Consider the following 25,050-nt stretch of genomic DNA (forward strand, 5'->3'; position numbering starts at 1 on the left):
GTGATCTACCCTATCAAAGGCTTTCTCCTGATCTAGCGACACAATTCCACAGTCCAACTCATACTTTTTACATAAATCAATAACATCTCTTAAAAGAAAAATATTATCCATAATTGTCCGTTCTGGTATACAGTAAGTTTGGTCTTTGTGGACAATCGTCTCCAAATTGTTTTTAAGTCTATTGGCTAGGGCTTTAGAAAGCACCTTGTAGTCCGCACACAGGAGAGCAACGGGCCTCCAGTTTTTAAGTAAGGCCAAATCTCCTTTTTTTGGCAGTAGGGAAATTACCGCTCGCTGACACGAGACAGGAAGTGAACCTGTTCTCATGCATTCCAAAAAGACGCCATGCAGGTCCGGACCAATGATGCTCCAGAATCTCCTAAGCAGCTCATTGGAGAGACCATCAACTCCTGGCGCTCGTCCTGCTGCCATCTGGTTCACCGCTTCGGTCAGCTCCTGCAGGGTTAGCTCAGAGTCGAGGGCAGTTTTCTCGTTATGGCTGAGCTGCGGTAGTCCCTGCAGCAGCTCCTCACGGGACTCCATGCAGCAACTTTCCGCTCCAAACAGGTCGTTGTAAAAAGCTGACGCCTGGCTCCTCATCTGGCCTGGACAGGTGGTTATTCCGCCCCCCGGGAGTCTAATGCAAGTAAGCTGTCTTCTCTGGGCAGCTGATCTCTCAAGATCGAAAAAGAAAGCAGTTGGTGCATCCATGTCTGTTAGGTTAAGCATCCGGGACCTTACGAGAGCTCCCTTAACCCTCTCCTGCAGGTATGAGCTCAATTTCAATTTTTTTTCCTTCAGTGATGTTTGACCTGTGGTGGAATCTGCAACTAAGCCCTCCTCTATGTTTGTGATGCTAGCCTCTAGTTCCTGAATGACTGTTTTAGCTGTGGTAGTGGAGTACGATGTGTACTGCTGGCAAAACACGCGAATTTGTGCTTTACCTATCTCCCACCAGAGCTTTGAAGAAACGAAATCTGTTTTTTTGTTTTTCCACTGCTGCCAGAAGAACTCAAAAGCCTGACAGAACGCAGTGTCTTGCAGCAGTTTGTTATTAAAACACCAGTAGGATTTAACCCTCTCCCCTGGTGCAATTACTAACTCTATGCTAATGAGATGATGGTCTGTGAAACCAACCGGGCTAATGATGCTTTGACTTAGTCTGGCTCGAAGGTTTTGGGATATAAGCAACATGTCCAGTCTGGCTGCAGTCACCCTGTTTTCTCTGACCCTCATCCATGTATATTGCCTGGCTTGTGGATGCTTTATCCTCCAGGTGTCAACCAGATCTTGCTGATTAATGAGACTGTTAAGGGTCTGCGATGACTGGGGGTGAGGTTCCTCACTGGTCCGGTCCACAGTAAAGTCTATGGTACAATTGAAATCACCACCGACAATTATCTGATCCTGCTGATAGTTTTTAAGTTCGTTTTCTAGTAACTTAAAAAAGCGTACTCTCTCTGCACCTTGATTAGGGGCATAGACGTTCACAAAAACCAGCACTGTATTTTCTATTTCTGCCTTTACTAATAACAATCGCCCCTTCACTAATTCTGAAACGGATAAGATGGTTGCATTTATTGTTTTGGTGAACATTACAGCTACTCCTGCAATGAAGTTGGAGCCATGGCTTAAGGCATGAGGACCCCTCCACCATAAACCCCAATCTACTTCATCACTCGATGTTGTGTGTGTCTCCTGCAGAAATAACACATCAATGTGTTTTTGAGCCGAGATCTCCGCTATTACAGCTCTTTTTTTACTTTCTCTTCCCCCGTTAATGTTGAGTGAACCTATTTTTAATTTCCTCATAGAAAAGTCAGAGCAGAAAATAAACAAGAAAGGTACAGAAAGCAGTGAAGGAGAAAACACCAAGTGATGCATGATTATCTTGACCTGCTCCTCGTCGTTCTCGTTGTTTGTCCTTTAGCCTCTTTCCTCAGGGTTGTCATATGTTTTTTCAGACGGAAGCGTTTCTTCTCGTCGAGCTGATCCATCCCATACTGTCTTTTCAGAACAGCCACAGTTCTAATAAATTTTTCTATATCGTCAAAATATTCTTCCACTTTAGCTACCCTCCCGTAGGTTTGGTCGAGAAAGATGTTTATATCTTCTAAAGTGTAGAGGGAGATATCTCTAGCTGGGGTCCCAAAAGATGCTACACTCTCTAGATCTGATTCCTCCTCCATCTCTCCACCTGCAGCCTGACTGACTGGCAGACTCTGTCCCTCATCGTTGTTCACACAGTGCTCTGTGGCATCTGAGGAGCCTGCCTCATCAACATGTGACATTTCTGCCGCTGCAGACTGGGAGGGTTTCTCTACGTCCTCAGACACACGTAGTTTCTTTGACAGGCTCTGCCCCTCTGACTTCTCTGTTTCAGGCTGTGCAACGTCCCCCCCACTCACGGCATCACCGCCACTCAAGGCTCTGCCGCGGGTGGCTTTTGCCGCTCCAGCGCGAGGAGCGTCCGCCGCTGCTTCAGCGCTCGGAGCTGCCTCGGCCCCTGAGCCGCTGTGTGCAGCCGCTGGTTCAGCGCTCGGAGCTGCCGCGGCCCCTGAGCCGCTGTGTGCCGCTGGTTCGGTGCTCGGAGCTGCCGCGGCCCCTGAGCCGCTGTGTGCCGCTGGTTCGGTGCTCGGAGCTGCCGCGGCCCCTGAGCCACTGTGTGCCGCTGGTTCGGTGCTCGGAGCTGCCGCGGCCCCTGAGCCACTGTGTGCCGCTGGTTCGGTGCTCGGAGCTGCCGCGGCCCCTGAGCCACTGTGTGCCGCTGGTTCGGCGCTATGCGCACCTGCCGCCTCTCCGGGCCGCTGATGATGCGGACACGAGGAGCGTTTGTGCCCCACGTCCCCGCATTCAAAGCACTTGAAGCTCCCGGAGCTGGCGTACACCATGTAGTACCCGTCCCCGTGCTTCACTCTGAAGGAGACCTCCAGAGTGTTCGTGGGGGATTTCAAGAACATAAATGCCTGCCGTCTCAGGGACTGTACATGTCTCAGTTTGGGATCCTTACAACCTAAATTAAGCGTTCTGAAACCGCTCGAAAATTTACCGAATCTGCACAGTTCGGATTTTAAGATATCGTTTGAAATAAAAGGCGGAACTCCGGATACCGTGATCCGGGTTGCGGGGACCGACAGCGGGTTCACCTGCACGAAGCCGTCCCTAATAAACACTCCACTCGCAATCAGCTGGTGCACCTGTGGTTCCTCCTTGAGAAATACCACCACCGCTTTGCTCATTCTGGAGGCATAAACTACATTATCGTGTCCCACCTGTTCTCCAACAGCCAGCAGGACCTCCTCCACCCTAACGTTGTCCCCCGGCGGGACTATCCTAACTCCCTGCCGGAGTGACGGAGGTGGCGTCTCCGTGGACGCCATTCCTCCAGAGACCCCCGACAAACCCGCGGTCTCTCGGTTGTTACTTGAAAACGATATTAAAGAAAAAAAGCTTACCTCCTCATGCAGACATGAAAAGAGAAAGAATCCAGAGGAATACCGGTGAAACAGGCAAACCCAGTACAATTTCAAATTCTCCGCGCCACTCACGCTTCCACCACCACCACTCACTCACACCGGAAACGGAAAGAGAGGAGAGGAGAGGAGAGGAGAGGAGGGTTAGATGGCGTCGGGGGAGCATTTTGGGCATAAGAATTCCTCTGCAGCCTCCCACTGCTGCCAGCTTAGTGATAACATGCATGAGTAGACCTTGGGTGAAAGAAGATGGTACGATGAGCAGAGAGGGAGTTTCGGAAAAGCAGGGCAAAATTGACAGATTAAAAGGAGTAAAGAGGTCTGAAAGCCTCCCACTTCCTCCCTACCCTCCATCCCCTCTGTTCCCCACGAAAGGGGCGGGGCGAGGGGGGGCGCTCCTAAGGATGTTAGTGGCCATTAAAATTGCAGCATGTTTACATAAAACGAACCTTGCCTTTGGCAATCCGATAGGCGGGCGGTTACAGTGCACACCACATGGGGGAGAATGCCATCAGCAGGTCCGACCCTGATTTGACACCTGACCAGTAAGTCCATTTGTTTTATGTCATATCAAGTCTCTATCCCCACATTTCCTCTGTTTTCATTGCCCCTTTGCAATAAGGACTTTAAACCACCATGCTGTCATTACATCAGGGGTGGGGAACCTCTTTCCTATCAAGGGCCATTTTTCTCTTGGCCCTCTTTCCTATCGCAGTAATTAAATTACTGAAGACATATATCACACTAATATCTCTGATGTAATGGCTGGATCTGCTTCTCTTTGGCTAGTGATGATGATGATGTAACTATCAGCCAAACCAACTTGATTAAAGGAATGCTCCCCTTTTTTGGTATACTGTATACCGTGCATGACTTGCATAAAAGACATTGCTCCCTCATATCAAACTCAGGAGTGGTCCCTCACAGAGAAATGGCTATGGGCTATATATGTCTGTTTCTCCAAAAAGAATAAGTGGGCCTTTGTTGTGGTGTCGTTCAGTGTTGATTCAAATCTTTGACCATATACGTAATCTGCTCTTCAGCGGTACTTCAGACAAACTGGCAAGCAGGTTTGGCTAATTGTATCATCATCATCATTACCATCTGACATCAGATGACTTGCCAGAGAGAAGCCGTTCCAGCATTTATATTAGAGATTTTAACGTGATTTATGTCTTGAATAATTTTGTATTGGAAGCAAAGGATGCTATAAAAGGTTCCACACCCTTAAGGTAAAGACAGCACAAGGCTTAGTTAAGTTTAACAGGTTTACTTTGTAAATGAGTCTCCTTCACAGCTTCTTAGCCATTTGCTTGCTCATCACAAAGCTTGACTTTCAACAACATTGTCTCTGTCAGGATCCAGTCTTGTGAAACGTGAAATAATTTAAATATATTTGCAGTTATTTCTCTGGGTTGGATGAAGCACAAAGTCACAGAGATGGGCGCAAAATCACACAAAGGTTCCCTGAACACCTATCACCTACTATATTGATGCACCGTACTCTATTGTTTTGCATTTGAATGATTCATCACACTCAATTGCAAGGCATATTTGCTGTCTGATTCCTTTTGCTTGGGGGGTTTTCCTCAATACTCTACCCATGATCCCAATCTCTCAGTGGTTCAGGCTGATTGTAATTCCGAAAGGACAAAGCCTGCACAGCTCTTTGGCCCAGCATCATTATATCCACAAAATATTTCCCTTCTGCTTATTCAAAGGGAGTCTCTGATGACTTGTTTTGCCGATCCACCTGCCGTCGTTAACAAGGCAGAGCTGCACGATCCGGTGGGTCTGATATTTACCGTTGTCCCATCAGAATTTTTTTTTATTAACAAATGGCAGCTATAATTACAGCAACCGAACCATTGTTTCATCCAAACACTGGCAGTCCATTCACGGATTCTCCCATTATCCATGTTCTGTGGTCATGGATTAGCTCTAATCAGCACAGTATAATCCACATGAAAAAGAAGGCTATTATGATTAAAACTGCCATAATCTGATCTCGGCTCCAATTCTGTCTCCTCTATTACTTCATCATTAAGCTAATCTCTGAATGTATCACTGAAATGAGGAGTAATAAAATTGCTGCAATAATATTTCCAGTGAAATTTGTATCACTTGCACGAGCAGTTCTGGTAATAAATTCAAGGCAAAAAAAGCCAAATGCATATGGATGCTGATCCCAGTGGGTCCTGCAAGCAAATAAACATAAGGAACCAACATTTACTAAATGTCTAGAAATTAGAAAAGCATAAGGTTATAGATAGAACCCCGTAAAACAAGCAGCAACACTTAACGACTGGTGGCAAGACCTCCGTAAATTAGAGTTACTTTTCATCCCTATATTAGTGGTGAAAAAACGACCTTCCCCCTGTATTATCGCCTTTAGCTGAACAAGCTTTTCAAAGACTTGCGATCGTTTATAGCCCCAGAGTTAACCATAGCTACAGCGGGTAACCCAAACAAAGTCAGGAAAAGCCCAAAGCTTTGCCCCTGCAGCAATAAGATGTCAAGCTGGGACACCCACCCCACCTCTGAGAAACAATGTATGGTACGTATGGGTAAGGGTAACAGGGAACACTGAGTTGGTTCTTTATATCCCCTTGCAAGAAAAAGAAAAGTTGATAAATGTCTGTGGCCTTGCTGCAAAGATGATACCTTATCCAGTTATAGATACGGAGACAAAGCAGTGACATGACAGTTAAAATAACAGGAGGGGTTATTTTTATCTGTGAAGTGAAGATTGGATTATATGAGCAGTGTATCAAGGCTGCAAGAATGTGCACATAAAGCTGAGCCTTCACCTTGAGGGGGACTGCAATTATTCAGAGACAATATAACATCCTGTTAAAGATGGAGGATTTTCGGATTTAAACAATGTACGCACCATTTTCCTGTAAGACAATAAAGACAGTAGCAGGAGAAATTCTCTCAGGAGAAAGTTTTCATTTGGGGAGAAAGAGCAGGGAGCTCAGTAAATTAATGTATTGCACACTTTTTAGTCTAACAACAACAAACTAACAATAAAATTGGCTATTCCCTGAAAGGATACAAACACCAGTGAGAATTAAACCTAACCTCTATCAAAGACAGATATTGCAACAGAACCAATTCAGAAAATTATAGCGATTTTAACCAAAAAATTGTAGAATAACTCCACAAAATCAATTTACCTAAATACAGCAAATAAAATGGATGCTTTAAAATTAAGCAGGTTTCTTAGTAACCAACGGTTGTGATTCTCTGTAAATACTGTGACAGAGAGCAAAGATTGCGTATGTACACTGTACCGCCCAATAAGCCAACTAAATGTAATGTTCCTCTGCTGCAGATTGTTTAAGATGTTACAAGATATATCTGACCACATATCAGGTGAGGAGAATTCTCAGTGTAATACACTCTACAGATACAGGCTTTGTTTCTAAATTTTATTTGTGCAATTTTTGGTAAAAAAAATGACTAAATTTAGAAAGGAACTTTGAAATGTGTATATGTATATTAGTGGTCTGTATAAATATTTCCATATCAGTGTGTGTTTATAAGTACAATAAGTATCATTAGTATCCCCGGAAATTATTTTCATAGTTGATTCTGCAAGTCACCTTTCTGTAGTGAGGCAGATAAGTGTGTGGAGGCCACAAGGGACGGTTACACTCCAACCACATGACACAACCCAAAATGGAAGCTGCTGGAGGGGAGGGAGCGTTGCTGCTCGCGTCTTGCCATCTCTGCGATGATGAGTTATCAGACCACATCTGACTGTGATGCAGTAGTATCTCACACATGGCAGTCTGGGAAGGATCAATAATTGATCTAGCCTGTTTGCCACCACCTGTTGGGGTCTCGCAGGGTTCACATGCACCCATGTATTACTAGAAAACACAGACAAATACACACCTCTATTTCTCCCGCGACCATAATGATCTATATACCCAGTCAACCAGGGCATAAAATGGGGTTGTCACTCAGTCACATCACGGCTGATCAGATCGCGTTTAACCCTGACAACTCTCCGGTGACCTGGCGGGTTACATGGCTGCCTCTGAGGTCAAACTGTGAAAGCCATAGATCATCAGCGGCTGTGTTGATGCTGGGCTGGTGCTGAAACCTGCACAATACAGGGTGATTTCCATGCCATATTTTCATGGTGTGTGCCTGTAGGTGTGTTCCTGGTGGAAAAGGCAAGTCTCATTTTTATCCGTTTCAACCATCAACCCGTTGCCAGTCTTCTATCTCATTCAGGCCGTCCTGGTTTAATTCGCTCCCTAAATCAATTCCTGCTGCCTCAGTCCCTCCCAGTCTCTGGATGTTTAGTTGTTTATGAGAGAAGGTGGAGAACAGCAGGTGTGAGGCCTGCACAAAACAGCAGAGAAGTCATCCAATTTGGGAAGGGCAGTAAATTGCATGGACGTCTGTGCGCTGCGTGGTGCGGAGCTGAGCGAAGGGTTAGGGTGGATGCATATCTCTGCCTGGCGGTACTGCTGACGGGGCACAGAAACAGCCATGGAGGCAAGCCAGGCCAGCAACACAGAGAGAGAGAGAGAGAGAGAGGGGGAGAGAGAGAGAGAGAGACCGGGGATCGGGACCTGACACACTCTTGGCGTCTCCGTCTATGTGACTCTTTAACCGCTGGATGTTTTCTGCCTCGTTGCAGAAAGAGCAAAAGGGCAGGGAAATAAGGTGTAGGGAAACATAAAGAGGAGGGAGCGGAGGAGGAAATAAAAAAAAAGAAACATCTGACCTGAAATTCCTCCAGCGTGTGAGAGATGTGGTAAATCTGGAAATTATTAGATAGAGTTATAAATCTAGGCTTGACCGTTATATAAACCTTTAGGTCCCTTTCTTGTGATTCTTGAAAAAACGTTTTTCAGTAACAGGCACAGAGTCCTGGACCTGAATCTCTGCTCAGCCCCACAGGGGGCGCCTCTACAGCCTGGGCTAATTGAGCAGATTACAAACCTCCCCTTCTTTTTCTCTGATTAACATTAGTGTGCCTTGGACCAAATGGGTCTGAAGCATAGGTCTGAAGTAGGCCGTCCACTCTTGCATGCGATTAAGATCTCCAGCCACAGCGGTGTCTCTGGTCATAACTTCATTAACGACTTGGCTGACTTTTCCCGACACTGCTGGCTCCAGTCCCCCGGGGAGTTTGGGCATGAATTTCAATTTCCTGCAGCATGAAGATCTTTGATCGAATTTCATACTTGGACTAAAACAGTTTCCTACAGGTTTCTCAGCTCTGGGTGGCATGGTGGTGCAGTGGTTAGTACTGTTGCGTCACAGCGAGAAGGTTCCCAGTTCGGCCCAGGTCTTTCTGTGTGGTGTTTGCATGTTCTCCCCGTGTTATGCAGGTCGGGCTCGGGTTAATTGACGGCTCTAAAGTGAATTTGAGTGTGAATGGTTGTTTGCATGTTGGCGACCTTTCCATGCTTTACATCACCCAATGTCAGCTGGGATTGGTTCCAGCTCCCCCTGCAACCCTCAAAGGATAGGTGGTATAGATGATGGATGGAGGGACGGATGGATGGATGGATGAATTTATCATCCCCAACAAGAGTAACTTTAGATTAATCCTGCATGTCAACTTGATCATCTATATCTCCTAACTATAGCCTTAGAATCTATCATTTTCATCAGCACAAGCACGGCTGTAATGACTCTGATTTCTGCACTGATTGTTAACATAATCATGAGCAACATTTTTATCTTCCCTCAGCTCCTTCGTCACAGTAACTCTCCTCCTCCTCCTCCCCTTCAGTAATACTATTGCCTCGTCCTTCATCACATTTATTGCTATTTGTTTTCCCCACATTTCTTCCTTTACGGTAATGGCCATACGCACATATTCTGGTCTTTTCAGTAATTGGTAGTTTGGATTTAAGGCATCGTGATGAATGCTGAAATGAACGTGAAATGCGGTCGACGGCTAAATTCAGCCGCCGTAAACTAAGCTATACAAATTTTGTAAATCTGAGTCTGTACACGTCGGGTGACAAGCTGTACACTGCAGAGGCACACATATCCTGCATAGACTGGATCCGGACATGCCTCCCATTCATATGCATCTAATAGCTGTGTATGCTTGTATATAGCTTGGACAAGGTGTCGCTCTCACAATTCATTTCACACTTCATTAGCATGTGAACTGGTTGGCTGGATTTACAGTATGGAAGGGAGGATCAATATATTCCAGCCAGGTATTAATGATGCAATCCAATATAGGCGTCTGGGGTTCAGCAGATTATGCAAACACAATTACAAAAAACACGATAGAAGGGTTCATTGTCACGCTTCATGAGCACATGCCAATCGCAAATGAACACACACAGGCGGATGTCATTGCACACACGTATGCATGGAGTCGCCAAGGGAAATGAGGAACACCCAGATTTTCACTCACAATCCTCTTTGTCCCTCCTCTTCACTCCCCTGTTGATCTGAATGGAGTAAATCATCATTGTGTTTAGGACGGCCATTTTCAATAGCTTGGCCACCCGTTCTATTTAGAGTGCCGGGTCAGTCATCCGGTTAAATATCCAACCTCTATTGTGGCCATCTGACATCTCTATTCATCATCACCCAGTCTGCATCCTGCTGCTGCTGCTGCTGCCGGCGTCTCAAGGCACACACTTCCTCGTGTGGCACTTTGTGTGGGGAGGGGTCACACGCTCACAGAGGGGTTAGTGATGTATTGATTTATAGTGTATGATATAAATGTGTCGGACAGTTTGCAACACAATTGAGACTATGATGGTTTCTGCCTTCGATAACATTTGGTGAAGGAGGTCATTGGGGAAAAACGTTGCAATTCTGGTTTATTGAAATATATTGAATGAATTTGAATGCAATGATTTACATTAATTCAGATATTTGATTAGATGCATTAACCAAAAACACACTCCTGTTTGGTATAGGGGGTTATGTTTCCACCCCCTGTCTGTTGGTTTGTCTTTGATTGGTTTGTTTGTTAGCAGGATCAGGCAAGAACTACTAAACGGATTTCCACAAAAGCCAATTATTTTGATTTGGATCTGGTCAAAGGGGTACCAGGAACCAGGAATTTCTAAATCAGTGTTTGTTTACCAATTTCCCAGGGAATAATTCATTGATCTTGATTAAAAAGAAAATATCAAACATATTTAAAGTAATGATATTTATGAGTGTTTGCATTTCGACTCCTTTAGGAGGAATGTTGAGCCTTGGTGGAGGTTTGCGCTCTACTAGTGCAATTCTAGTTTTTATATGAAAGTGTAATGTATTGCGATCCATATATATCGTGTGCGATTGCAAGGCAGTAGATGAAACTATTTCTCAAATTGTTTCTTCACTAAATCAGAACAGATACGCTTGAATGCAAGTGATCACGGGGAGTCCCCTGAAGATAGTGTAGATTTGGTTTTACACTTCAGTGTCAGATTTCACCCACTGATACCCCCATTAGGAAGATGTAATATACTGTACATGTTTAATTAAATTATGTTTTAATTATATCCCCCGCCATTACTGTGCTCACATTTTTTCATTAACGTAGTGATGTGGAGTGACTGTGGGCTACTTGCATATAACTCCAGTTACGTACAAGCGTAACAGGCTTCACTCATGCAAGCGCTGTGATGATGTTCCTTCATTCAGTCACTGTGATTAAGAGCAGTGACTGTGGTGAGCAGGATGTGTGCAGTGGAACCGGGTCTCACAGTGAATTACTGAAGACCTCCTTCATGTTGTCTTTATTAGCACCACTAGAACTGGAGGGGTACTGGGAGAGTGTTAACCTCCGCACAGGCTGGTTGGCCACTTAATTTCTATATTGCATATGTATGTGTTAAGATCAGATACTCATACCATGTACAGAGACCTATTCTGCAAACTGCTCACATCAAATGCATAAAGATCATCCCCCAAAAAATACTTTCTGGTCTTTGATTCAGAACATCTAAAACTTCACTTTAGATGCAGGCACACTACATATGCCTTTTTTCCCTTAAGATAAAAAAAACATGAATTCTGGAGAAATTCATTAAATTCATCAACATAAATCCATCTTTGATGCTTGAGCAGATGAAAACAACAACAGGGAGTTTGTGGTTCGATGCGGCTGAGTCACTTCTTCACTGTGGTTTGTTAAATGCGTTAAGCCGTGCGATGATGACGGAGATTTAGAGAAACTTAGCCAGGTTTTCTACTCTGTTATCAAACTCCTCTTCACGCAAGACTGAACAAGACCGACTGACGGAAACCACCCGTCTTTCACACACAGTAAAGGATTGTTAAGTGTTTTAAATTCAAAAGGTAGAAGGTGAGGTATAAAGATTTCTTCAATGACAGTCAGGATCGTGTCTTTTTTTTTTAACTGAAAGAGACGTGACATGGTGAGCGACCCGGGTGTTGAGTCTACTCACTGGCCTCGTGTTTCTCATAACAAGGCAGGACATTTCCCCATGTGCAGGTTTGGCCTTGTACAGGGTGAAGTTTGTAGCACTTCATTTTGTGTCCTCTGGTTTGGCCCGAGTCTTATTTCAAGGTTGGCTCTTCCCCCTCGGTCACTGGAAAGTGAGAGCGGGGGAGAGGAGGGGGGAGAGAATTCTCCAAGGTCACTTTCGGTGTCTCTCCGTTTGAGTTGGTGAGATCCTGACAGGGCAGAGACAGTTTCAATTTCTCACCGACTGTCAGGGGCTGGCTGTTCTTTAGAGGCCTCTGAGACAGATATAAGCAGAGGAAGATGTTCCCTGACTTTTCAGTATTATCTGAGGAGTATTCTTTTCTCCGGCCTTATCGCTCTGTCAGTAATGGGCCTTCAGTGATTCCTGCCAGATATCGGCCGTGGATGGACTGTTAGGCAGGTTAGATATAGAGCAACGCTTTCCCAGATCCTGTAGATCCAGACTGGGATGTTTTTCCACATGTTTCTGTCCCTTGTTGATTGGTGAATCCCACTGAATGGCAGTTTGACAGACACTGCTTCTTAGTGGAGTGGAAGAAAGAAAAACAAAAAAAAAGAGGGGGAGATTGATGTGCACTGCCTGAAGTGTTGCATGGTAAACTTTGTATGACCGCCTCCTCAATCAAAAGTACAGTAAAAGTCATCCTCCTCTTCAGATGTGATGAAGACATGGATCAGAGCTCTTTGATGTGACAGATCATGGACATCTTCATCCGACCCTCCTGTCTCCCAGCTCGTTGGGGCTTTTATTGTTCTGTGAAACAATTCACCGAGGGGAAGGACGGCGAGTCGAAACTGTTTAATGGGCTCTGACATTGAAGGGGAAAAGAAACTTCAAAGAAATTAAAATTTGTGTGCACGTGTGCGTGTGCAAGCGAGACCGAAATCTGCCTCCCTATGTTTGCAAAGTGAATAAGTTAATTATCTGGTGAGCATAAGAACTTATAGTCACATTTTTTTCTTAGATAAAACAGCCACAGGTGGCTTATCCTCCTTAAATACATTCAGTTAACTCTACAGCTACTTCACTATGACTGATTCCTGTTTGGGGAATAGAGGAGGAAACGCAGATGGGAGGAGTGGGAGGGCTGATAAGAGAGTTGAAAGCAGCAGTGGGGAATGGAGTGGTAGCAGTAAGCTGGACTCCTGCTGTCTGCTCTTTAGGGAGATCCCCAGTCGTGCTGTCCCAACTGTAGCGTGAGGGGAGACTCAGCCAGGGGTCTTTGAAGTACTTTTCTGTTATTACATGGATGAACTCCTTTGTGCCGCCATTATACATTAAACGCACCATAACTGAGGACAGCTCCCATCCTTCAAACAACTACAAATCTCAGCTGCGCCCGGCCAGCCGTGCAGGGCAGAGAAACTTGGGACTCAATGAGATTTCCCAACAACCTCACTGAAGCACATCGCCTCGGGTCTGTGTCCCCAGATGTTTGGCATTCCACTCAAGAGATGCAGATATAATCCCTAATCACTGCACTTGTTATATAAATGCTCCGTTGTACATTTTACTGCTTCTGCGGTGAGATTGGTTTATCATTGACATTTAGCTTCCATTTCAGGGAATGTAAATTAGCAGCTGCCGCAAGAGGAAACTAAATGCAACATGAGGATATGCTTTGTTGGTGTTAGCCCCTCTTCTGCTCTGACACTGGGCTCAAGATAGATGGTTGGTTCGTTGTCGGTTGGGTCAGTCGATCAATCAGTCGGGCAGTCAGTCGGTTGGTTAGTCAGTTAGTTGGTCGATCACTCAGTCAGTCAGTCATTCAGTCAGTTGGTCAGTTGGTTGGTTGATTGCTTAGTCAGTCAGTCAGTTAGTAAGTCAGTCAGTCAGTTGGTCAGTTAGTTTGTTGGTTGGTCGATCGTTCAGTCGGTCAGTCAGCTGGTCAGTTGGTTGGTCAGTTAGTTGGTCGATCATCCAGTCAGTCAGTCAGTCAGTCAGTCAGTTGGTCAGTCAGTCAGTTGGTCAGACGGTTGGTTGATTGCTTAGTCAGTCAGTCAGTTAGTAAGTTAGTCAGTCGGTCGGTCAGTTGGTTGGTTGGTCGTTCACTTGGTTGCCTGGTAGGTCAGTTTGTTTCTTGCTTGGTCGGTTCTGTCCACAACACTACATTCTCTTTTACAAATGATGTCCCAGTAAACAAATAATAGAGCACCATCACAAATGCATAAGAAAACACGAATATGTATTAAACTGCACAATTATTATCCAACCCTAAAATTATCTTATAAAAGAAAAGAAAAAATACTGTTTGAGAAGCTGGAACCAGCAAAAAGCTTTTCCCCTGCTGATTGACTGATGGATCAATAAACTGTTTCAGCTTCACTGCAATTCTAAGAGGAACGGCTAATAATAGTCATTTTTGAGAAAAGTGTAGTGGTGGTTTTGTACCCGGTCGCATTGGATGGGTCATATTCAACAATGGTGGAACTAACACTGGGAAAGTACAGGCTACGAGGAAAGGAAGTATGTCAGTGGTGTCGAGAGCCTTTAATGGTGTATAGATTGTTAAAGAGATTGAGAGCTCCGGCTGCACTGTTGGGGATTGAGACTGCTCTGTTAATCTAATGCAGAGGTCTCCGAGCAATGTGTAATATTTCCTGTGTAGGTGTTTGATGATCAACTTGCCCTTTGTGCTGTAGCCGATTTTATAGACGAACATTACCGTTTCGTACAATAAAAGTGTTATTTATACAGCCTGACTGATTGTGCTTGCCTTTGACAGTGTTTGGAAAAACAGCAGCTGTGGGGCTGCACGTGTTTTAGTGTAAAGCAGATGAATCCACCCATGTGATACACAAACTGAACATTATGACTTTATCTCAGAGGCTGGATTTATTGCATTGCTGATGCAGTTATGTTATACAGGTGTAGCAATAACAGGTAAACCAGGTCATTCTGAGCGGGAGATGGAAATGCAACTTTTGCTCCAAAAAGGTTTAACAACAGAAGGGTCCTGAGTTTTTTTTTATATTTGTCTGATAGAAAATAGGTCCACTAGTCTAAATTGAGACCATCAGAAGAGTGTTTAATAATTTACCTAAATAGTTTCCTCTCTCACTCTTTCTCACTCTCTCTCTCTCTGCCTCTGTCTCTCTTCAGCAAGGTCAGCGGGTGCAGAAGGATGTGGCTTTAGTTGTGTTCTGTCGTCGTCACTTTGTCCTCGGAGCTGCAGGCTGCGACAGAGAGCCTCACAGCCTCCGACACCAGACCGGCGTGTGCCAACCGGGGAGCAGCAGCCTCAGCGTGCTTGTGTTTGCAGTGCAGCTCGGAGTGTCGTCTCTTAAGTAGTATAGCTGAATGAGAGAGAAACAGAAAGGGAGCCTGGTTGCTTGGAAGCTCGCAACATAAGGGGACGCACTTTACTCAGAGCCTATTTCTCCTCCAGCTGATGTGAGGGAGCGAGCGCGCGAAGCTGAGCTGAACCGCCGTGCGCCGGGGAGGAGAGTGGAGAGAAGCGGCGCTGACCCACTGGGATTTTAAGCCACTCCACGTTTACTCCCCTCGTTCTTCCCCCCCACAGCAGGACCCCAGACTCCGGCTGGCTCCTCTGTCGGACAGACTCAGACAGACAGAGCGATGAGTGCACTGAATTACCCACCGGCTCTCTGTCATTTCTCCGGCGCAGCCTGCCCGGCCACCACCCGCACGTCTTAGAACAGAGCTGCCCGCGAAGCGAGCCGGCACCTGGGATTTTTATTCTCCACACTTTACTATGTCTTGAGACGGCGGAGCGGAGGCTACACGGATGATGGCAGTGAGTACATGGCTCCGCTTACATGGCAGTGGTCGTGCGTCCGCGGGCTACTTTTAGCTCGTCTCCAGGGTGCAGTCTTTTTCATCCACCACTTTAAATGTGACCGATAAATGTGCATGGAGAGGGGGGGGGGGGTCAGGGGTTGTGATGCTGGGGTATTGGGCGTTTCTGTGCCCTGTTGTTGCCGTGGGGGGTGGGGGCAGGTTCCTCCTGGGACTTTTCTTATGTGGGGGGGGGCATTACATCATTTGGGTAGCCTATCTGGATGACTCTGCAAATTGAAGAAACGCGTAAAAGCTTAATCATGACAATCAGACGTGGATCATTCAAATAAACCTCAGCCTCGCCACACGGTTGCCAGGTGCAATCATGGGACTGTCATGCGTGAGCAGAGGGAGAACATGCCACTTGGAGACTGGGCGTGTGCGTGCGCTGTCTGCTGGCATGAGAAAAAAGCCATGCAGCTTCAGAGATCGGCGGAGTTGCGAGGGGAAGTGTTTGACATAAATTAAACACCCTGCACCCACCCGCACCCATAACACCCGCCCGGCTGCGGGGTGCGTGGTGGGGGGTGTGGGGGGGGGGGGGGGGTGTAGTCGGTGCAGCTGTCAATTTGCATGTATTTTGTTGGTCAAATCCAGCCTGTGTGTGTAAAGGCTGTCTGCCCGCCTGCGCGTCGCTTAATCCCACAGAGGATCAGCTTTTACCGCCCCAGCCTCCCTCCCTCCCTCTCTCTCCCTCTCTCGCTCTCATTCACACACATGCACACTGTAAATGGTTTCGCCTTCTGTGATCGGGCTCATGTGACCGTCGAGTTTTGACGCGATCATATCTGGGAGCCGTTCGGAGGCTGTGCGCGCACAAACCGGGAAAACGCTCCAAGGAACGAGGCGACGACCGAGATTTGAAACGCGATATATCGGCCGCTCGGATACTCCGCTGCCGCTGTAGGACCTTCCTGCTTCGGAGAGAGGAAAACACCCGGTTCCTGAATTATAGTTTAATATATATGCATAAATAGTGATCAGACGGGGACAACGCCAGGATGACGCGCTGGTTCACGCACGCAGACAGGGACTGGTGACCGTGTAGTGATCCAGCGCGTTTGATGAGCTCGTCGGTAAGGTGGTCCCCTGATGAACCGATGGACTGATACGTTGTATTCTTTTAAATCATGCTACATTTGAAGCTTAAATGTTACATTTGATAACATTTTATGATGGTGACTGTTGTTATCTTTGCTGTAAACACACATAGTCGAGGAGATTTCAGAGTATTAGGCCATAAGTAGGCTGGTTATGCTGCGTGTGTGTGTGTGTGTGTGTGTGTGTGTGTGTGTGTGTGTGTGTGTGTGTGTGTGTGTGTGTGTGTGTGTGTGTACTTGCACAGCTGTCTTAGTGAGGACCGTATGATCGTAGGATAGACAATCTGGGAAAGTGAGGACTCACTTTCAATTGGCTGTTTGAGGGTCCAGTCTTGATTTTAGGGTTAGGGTACGAATTTGGTTACAGGGAAAAGGTTAATGTTAGGGGTTTAATGTCATGGGGAGTGGATTTAGCCAATATGTTTCCTCGCTAAAATAGAGGTACACGGTTGTTTGAGTGTGTGTGGAGTTCTTCGTGTTAAGATCCCAGAAAATGATCCCATTGACCAAAATGGGGTATTTTGCATAGTATCAGAAATACTTTCAGAATCAGAATAAAAAATACCTTATTGATCCCAAGGGGAAATTGTGTATTACTGAGGGATAACTAACGAATCAGTTTTATACATTCAATCAATCTTACCAAAACGTTTTTAGTCACCCTGAACTATTTTACCATGACCTAGAGGCAAAGTGGGGCTTTTGTTACCCCATCCGTGCAGCCAGTGCCAACCTCATCCCTCCAGCAACTCAACTCCCCTCATATTCTCGGTGACCTGTTGGTATTTCATGGAGAAATACAGGTTTCTCAGCACAAAATGGTTCATCTCTCTTAACTGCATCAGCATCTATTCCCTAAGACGCTGAGTCACTTTGCTTTAGATATATCCTGTAGCAGTCTTGTCCTTTGACGTCAACAGCCAGCGTCTGCACAGGTGTGGTCTAGTAGCCATAACTCAAGAGAGCCTTCTCTCAGTAGTATTTTTTTCTCCCTTTAAAATGTTCCATTAGAAACCAGCAAGTCCTAATGATCTTAACCAGTAATTACCAATACTCATAATTAATTCATTTTCCAGAGCAGCTCATAATGTGGATCATGCAGGAATGTGAATGCGTCGTTAAGTTCTCTTTGCCCTGAGAGAATTTGTGTGCAGCTCCTTGCTTTTCATTAACTTTTCAAAGTGTTGTGAGGCGCTATGATAATGCACTCCTGTGGAGAGAAGACTGATAACTCGGCAACAGACAAGTCTCGGGTCAGGGGAAGATTTGTGGAGGGCTGTAAACAACACAGACATTTTCATTAGCTGCAAACTAATCAGTCAGGCGGTGATTGGAGCACCATCAAGGTTAGACAACAACTCTGGACCCATCCGTCTGTGTCACCGCTAGGTGTATTGTGCGTCGACGCATCCATGTCGCTCTCTCTCAGCTCTCCTATAACACCCTGTTTTGTCCCTGTAGTGCAGATGTAGCAGTGGGTGGTGGGATATTATCCTGACACATACAGCAACATGGACTCCGCCTTCCCTGTGTGTGTCAAGTGTTGCACAAGTCTCTCTATACACATTAACCAATACAGAGGAATGCAAAAGGAATGAGATTATCGGTTAGCATGGTCTAGAATGATTTGGAGGCTTTGCAGGAGCAAAGTTGTTAATGAGCAAACCAGAAACAAGTCCATAGCAAGAGTGTCGACAAAATTCTGTGCAGAAAGGAAGTTCCTGCGGGACAGGAAGTTCTTTGTGGTTTTCTGCATGAAACCACAACACTGGTGTGACTAATCTAAATTTACACACTTCCCTAAATTCTCTTAAATTTCCATATTTCCTTCCTCCTTCCTGCTGACCATTCACTCTATCTAACTCAAAATAGTAGAACTCTTTCAAACCCTCATGCTATGTACCATCCTTTTCTTCACATGCTCCTGCTTCCTGTCCTCAATCTCATTCTGTCTCTCTGTTCTTTTATTGTTTCAGGATTACCGGGAGGATGGCATGGACCTGGGGAGTGATGCGTCCAGTCGATCCAGCTCAGAGTCCAACTCCAACAAGGTTACACCTTGCTCCCCTTCTCTTGACCTGGCCACTTTGGAGGACTACAAATCCTCCCCATCGCTGGACCTGGTCACCTTAGAGGACTATGAGGAGGATGAGGACTACCAAGAGTATAAGAAGAAGGTGATAGAGGAGTGGGAGAGTGAGTATGGAGACGACTACACCGCTCCACCGCCTCCTGGTCAGGAGGAAGGCGGAGGAGGCCTCGTGGAGGTCGACGGCCTTGGCCAAGGCTACAGGAAGACAGTGAACAGTCGCAGCCTCGCCGAAGAATTCCAGGATGTGAAGCCCGTCCCACCCCTTCCGGCCCCTGGCGGACACACTGCCACCTCAGTTGCAGCCATCCCAGAGGAACTGAAACAGAATGGCAATTTGATTTTCCCCAGAAGCAACCAACTCCACTCTCCCGATACGCCAAAGGGGGGCACAGGGATTCCCAAGCCCAGCCGCCGTAGCTCCAGTCAAGGCAGAGGGAGCCGCAGCAGTAGCGGGGGTGGTGGCGGAGGAGGGACTGGGGTACGGATGGGAGGATACAGAGAGGAGGAGGGTGTAGAGGAAGAGCCTCTGCCCACCATGGACTGGGCGGCCCTGGAGAGGCACCTGGCTGGGCTGCAGTGCAGAGAACAGGAGAATCAAAACCTCAACCACATCCAGAACCACAACATGGGCAAGACCGCCTACACCTCGGTGAGTGTGCAAGGATTTCACATGTTGTTTCTGCGTGTGGGTATATTAGGATGGTTTTCTGCTTATATGTTTCACACATTTATATTTTTAACTCTCCCATGTACTCGTATGCTGCTGTAATCCAGCAGTTATCCATGTCAGATGGACCCTGGAAGCATGAGGTTAGGTTAGCTACAGGAAGAACGAGGGATTAGTTGGCTAATGTAGCGCTAAGCTATGTGGCCCTACCATTAACCTGACCATCACGGAAGTCTTGGCTCCACAGCTGGAGACTGAGGGTAACAAAGAATCAGGGATTCAATGCATTTGACTGCAGATTCAAACAGACATCAACAGGAAGTAGAAGCTTCAGATAAGATAAGCTGAACCGAAATGAATACTAGACTTTTACACTTACTGAACTGCAAAAATGTCAGATGTCATTGTTATAAGCAGGAGTCATTTTCTGTGCATAATCGTTGTGATCTGATGAATGTGGACAGAACTTTCACTGCAAAGATTTGTTGCTGACCTTGGAGACTTAAATCTGTGTAAACTAATTTCTGAAAGTCTGTGAGTTCTTTGCCATGTGGTGGATCCACCAGAAGAGGTCAGTGTTGCATCGACGCTCTGCAGACTGGATGAACGAGGCCTGTGATGCCACACCAGCCGCAGCCCCAGCACTACAGGCTGTTATGATTTAGTTGCTGTGTTGTGACATCACTCAGTCTGAATTACAGTCGGAGCCGCAGCTTGATGGTTTATTGCTGCTGTGGGTGCAGAAGGGTGCAGCTTTGAAAATGTTTAGGGGAGAAGCAGGATAATTATTTAAACAGCTACAGTTTCAGTGGAGACTCTCAGTTTGGGAGAGGGGTTCCTTTTGATATGCAAGCGCCAAGACTTTTTCCTCAGTGCACACAGACAATAGTTGCGGCCAGTGCCATTGTGAGTGTGTTGTGTGTGTTGTGTGTCTTTGTTTGTCCGTCCTGGAGGCCCCCTCTGTGTCCCTGAGGCATGTGAGGAATGCAGCAGGAGAAGTGGGGGAGTGTGGGAGGAAGGAAAGACGGACAAAAAGGACAGGGAGATGGTATCTTTAGGACCCGGCTGCAGTGCAGGGCCACGCGGCTCATGTGTTTGTGTCAATTTTCATTACCTGATGTCCATCTTAAACAGGAAGGTCACCTCCCGGTTTGCTTTAGACTGGGGGGGAAGTCTGCTGCTCTCCGTCTCTTTCCTGAGGCAGTGGGATGTGATACAATTGACCTGGGTGGAAGAAAATCTCATGAAAGGGAGTTTCTGTCTCCACATGCAGCCACTATCTCCTCCCTGCACACACACAAGCACAAAAGTCCACACCAATGCTTATCGCCATTTAGTCACATTCCCGATCCCTGCTGGTGTTTTACATGTGTGTACATAAAGGAGGAAGAAGCCTGGTGTGAGGTAAGGAGATTGACCGGTCTTGATGGTGATTGTGCCATCGCCTCCCTGCTGTCTCTGCTATTACATGGCAAGTCAACCCGCAGAAAAAAATGGACCTCGGAGTCCGATTGCCCGGCGCCGATAAGAAATTGGAATTAGCCTTGTAATCCCAGCGGAGCTTAGAGGAGAAGAGAAACACCAGAAAGGACGAGAGACACAAGCTCATATCCTCCACAATCCCACTCGTAAAAATCATTTAAGTGCTGCTGCTTCCTCTGTGGATAAATGTCTGTCAGATGGATCATATAAGAGCAATCAATTGCCGAACCTCTGATATTTAATTTGACCTTTTGGTTTGTTTAGCTCTCTCGCTGACATTCTGCATATTTTAAAATGGGACAATGGCAGTATTGACCTGCTGCTAACCCACTGGCAAGAGCATAAAAGCAGTCAAGTGGCAATTTTAAGGCTTTTTCCCAAAAGACAATTCCCAGTCTCTTTCCATGTCAGGGGGCGTCTGAGTTTCTTAATTCGCAAATTTGCAGGACTTAGCAGGCACCCTGGAGAGAAGAAGGCCGGTGCTTTTAGAAGGTTGTTAAATATTTAGACATCCATTCAGGTGGGACCACCACCACCGCCGAGCTGGCGCATTTGCTCATGTATAGAGGGGGTCTGTCTGAATGGGATGTTGATGGGGTCCGGTGGGACGGAGATATTCAGGCTTCAGTGGAATTTCAAAAGCATCTCTGCTTAGAAAGACAGACACTAAGACAGAGTAAATAATCTGTAGCTGTGCCTGGAGGCTGATTGGGTTGGTTTTCCATAGCTGCAGATCCTTTCTTGTATATAAGAAATGTAAAAAGGTTTATATCAGTCAAGTCTATGGTTCAGCCAACACACTATGTGCGTCAAACAGGATCCACACACAGCATTCTTGGCTGTCCTGTTCACATCTTTATTGAGATGACCAATGTTCCCTTTGCTTATCTAATCCAAGGTTAAACTATGATATAGATTTTGAATTATCATCTCCTCCAAGAAGGTTAGGTCTTCCCCCGTGTCAATTTGTGTGTTGATTGGTTATTTGGTTTGTTTGTGTGTTTGTCATCAAGATTAGGCAAAAACTACAGGATGGATTACAATGAAACTTGGTGGAAGGATGCAGTCTGGCTCAGGGAAGAACCCATTTAGTTTTAGTGCGTATCCCGATTAGAGGACGTACCCAGAAACGTTGTTTTTTCAATGTACAGAAGGCAAAATGTTCTGTATCCATGAAAAGCTTCATTTATCCTGTATGTTGCTTCATCATCAACTCACTTCTGTATTAATGAAGTAGTCATGTTGTTGCAGGTGTGTTTAGCCAGGGTGTGGTGTCAGGCCGCTGTAATCTCAGCGTCTGTCTGCAGGCTGTGGGCGGGGGTGCAGGAGGATTCATTGAGGAAGAGGGCTGAGCTGACCTGTTTGTAATTTGATTCTAATGAACTCCGGTGGCGCGTGGCAGATTGGGGCCCACAGGGACCTCAAGCACACTGGCCCCTAACCTTCCATTGAGCTGCGCACCAGTGAAAGGTAAACAATAATATTATTCTTCAGTGGCAGACCCGAGGTGAAAAAGGCAACGAGGAATGGGTGGGTCAGTTTTGACGTATGCCTCTCCGAAATGCACCTGTGTGGTGGTGGAGCATATTGGAAAATAATTAAATCTATGCCTACAGGCTACTTCTTTTCCAATCTGAGAGTGCACACACCCAGGCTTAGTCACACAATTTAAAAACACCCCAGGGGAAAACTGTGCTTATAAAGACAGGGCCTGTGTTGAGACCTGCAATATCAGGGAAGAGCTGTGTGTGTGTGTAGGTGTGTGTGTGTGTGTCACTCACACCTACACACCTCTGGGTACATCACTTCCTGGACACTTTCCTTAAACCTAACCCTAACTGTAACCACCACTTGCCTAACTTTGTCTAACCAATAACCCGAATCTCTAAAAACTGATTCTGAAGGTGAATGTACAGAATCTGTAGCGTACCTTTAGGCCTCTGGACCCAAACCAAAACCAAGTATACTCGACCAATCACGTTTGAGCAACCAAGCTGTCTTCATATGCAGATAGCTGTTAAAAGATATTAGCCAAAAAGTTCTTCTGGACTGAAAACACCTAGAAAAACTATTACTGTTTGTGTTTTGTGGAGAAAAGTTTGACTCGTGTGATAAAAGAAACTATAATCGAACAGTTTCTACTGCATTTATTTTTTCTAAATTTGTTATGCTCTTGCGTGTCCCCCAACTTTATCTATATACAACACATAATTGCTATAATTGTATTATAGCCAGGTGGTAATGGGTCATTACAAATGGCATAAGTAACTACATAACTTACATTACACGTAAGATTATAAATTGCCTAAAGTCCATTTGTCCTTTAAAAAGTTTCACAACTTCAAAAGACTATAATCTCTGAATTGTCCAGTCCGATGTGACAGTTTACCTGTTTCCAGCAGTCAGTGGAAGTAACGTGTCGACTCACATCTACTTAACAGGAGCCCAAAATGCGCAGTGCTCTGCCCCAGAAAAGCACTCAAGGGCTTCGGAAAATAAAAGGATGAGAAAGAGAGGAGAGAAAAGAGCGGTTTCTCTGTAGCTCTCTGCCTCTCTTTCCCTCCACTCAGGGCTCTGTGATTATGCAGGAGTTCAGCAGTTGAACTGTGCACGGCACCCTCCACTAACGACCAAACCACTGGCTTCACCCACGACTCAGACTGTGCCACGTAGAGAGAGCGAGGGCGAGGAAAGGAGAGGGAAGAAATTGCAGGGTTGGCCTGTGGCTGTAGTGGATATAAGGCAGAAAGAATGACTGTCGAGTAGTTACACTCGAGTTAGGTGGTGAATGGGGGAAAGAAAAGCCGACAGGGCCTGAAAAGAGAGATAGCTGGATTGAAAAGGATTGGGAGGAGGAGGAGGAGGTGATGTGAGGAATGTGGGGTCAGGGTTTGAAGTGGAGGAAGAAGAGGAAAGACAAAATGGGAGGAAAGCTGCAGGAGAAATGCATGTGGGTAGTAAGTGGGAGGAGGCTTCAGAAACAGGGGGCCAGGCTTTAACCAGGTGTGTAACGTATGTGGTGTCTGGTTCAGCCCCTAAGGCTCAACCACAGCTCCTTGTGTGTGTGTGTGTTTGTGTGTTTTTGTGTGTGTGAGTGTGTGTATGAGTGTGTGTATGTATGTACTGATACCAGCTGAAACACGCCCGGCCCGCTGCTCGCCAAAGCTCATGCACACTCTCCTCACTCAGACTGACTGCACTGGCTCTGCCTCCGAGTCAAACACATATCTGGCATACACATAGACACACTCACACACACATACATGCCCACCCTCGCACCATCACCTCACTAAATCACAGGATATCTTTTTCTGCTCATGGTGTCCTGACAGTCTGCCGGTGCTGGTAGATGTTCTTTTTCCTTCTCTTTTTTTTTTATCAGTGGAGTATTTTTCAGCTCAGCTTAACCTTGGATTCCTCACAGCAAGCCGGGCACTTTACTCAGGTAAAGTGGAACATAACTTTAATAAGAATAGGAAACTTGGGGCTTTGTGTTTATGTACATGTGACGTGGCTGTAGACGAAACAAAGTTCAGGGTTCAAAGTAGTGATTAAAAGACACAACATTCCTCTGCTGTGACTTGTCGTCTGTTGAAGTTTTTCTGCATGTAACAGAAAAGTTGTGAAGAGCGGGTCATAAAGTAGAGCCAGCTGCACATCTGTCTGTGTATCTCAGTTTCCTGGCAGCTGTGTTGTGTGTGACCCTTTAACAAAGAGCAGGACTCTGACCATATGAGGGTTGCTGCTCGGCAGCACTTTGTTTTCTCCCTTTTCTGGCAAAGACAGAATATAGTCAAATATGCGGTGCATTTGCATGTGAGTTCTGTTTTAAATAAGCAACGCTTTGTGCTGTTCTCCTGTTTTCAATGTTCCTTTTACCTTGAGGTGCATAAAAAGGTTGGTGTAACGACAAAGGCAAACTGATCAAATACTTAGGATGCCGCTTGTGATCTCAGGTTTTCTGTTAGAAAGACTACAAATGCCTTTC

At 45.9% G+C, this 25,050-nt stretch overlaps 1 protein-coding gene across 4 annotated transcripts in view; it reads left to right on the top strand.

The window, feature by feature from the left end:
- schip1 (schwannomin interacting protein 1) overlaps positions 1 to 25,050 on the top strand; it is a 210,585-nt gene that overhangs the window by 154,366 nt on the left and 31,169 nt on the right. Inside the window, exons 1-2 of one of the 4 annotated variants that reach the window (XM_053422870.1) lie at positions 15,077 to 15,677; positions 18,798 to 19,562. In XM_053422870.1, the coding sequence (XP_053278845.1) occupies positions 15,669 to 15,677; positions 18,798 to 19,562 (774 nt within the window). In that variant the 5' untranslated portion in view covers positions 15,077 to 15,668. Of the gene's footprint in view, positions 1 to 15,076; positions 15,678 to 16,428; positions 16,798 to 18,797; positions 19,563 to 24,215; positions 24,508 to 25,050 lie in introns of those variants that run through there. The other 3 variants (XM_053422869.1, XM_053422868.1, XM_053422872.1) reach the window with 3 other exon arrangements.

The sequence above is a fragment of the Pleuronectes platessa genome, chromosome 5 (genome assembly GCF_947347685.1).
Source record: "Pleuronectes platessa chromosome 5, fPlePla1.1, whole genome shotgun sequence".
NCBI lineage: Eukaryota > Metazoa > Chordata > Actinopteri > Pleuronectiformes > Pleuronectidae > Pleuronectes > Pleuronectes platessa.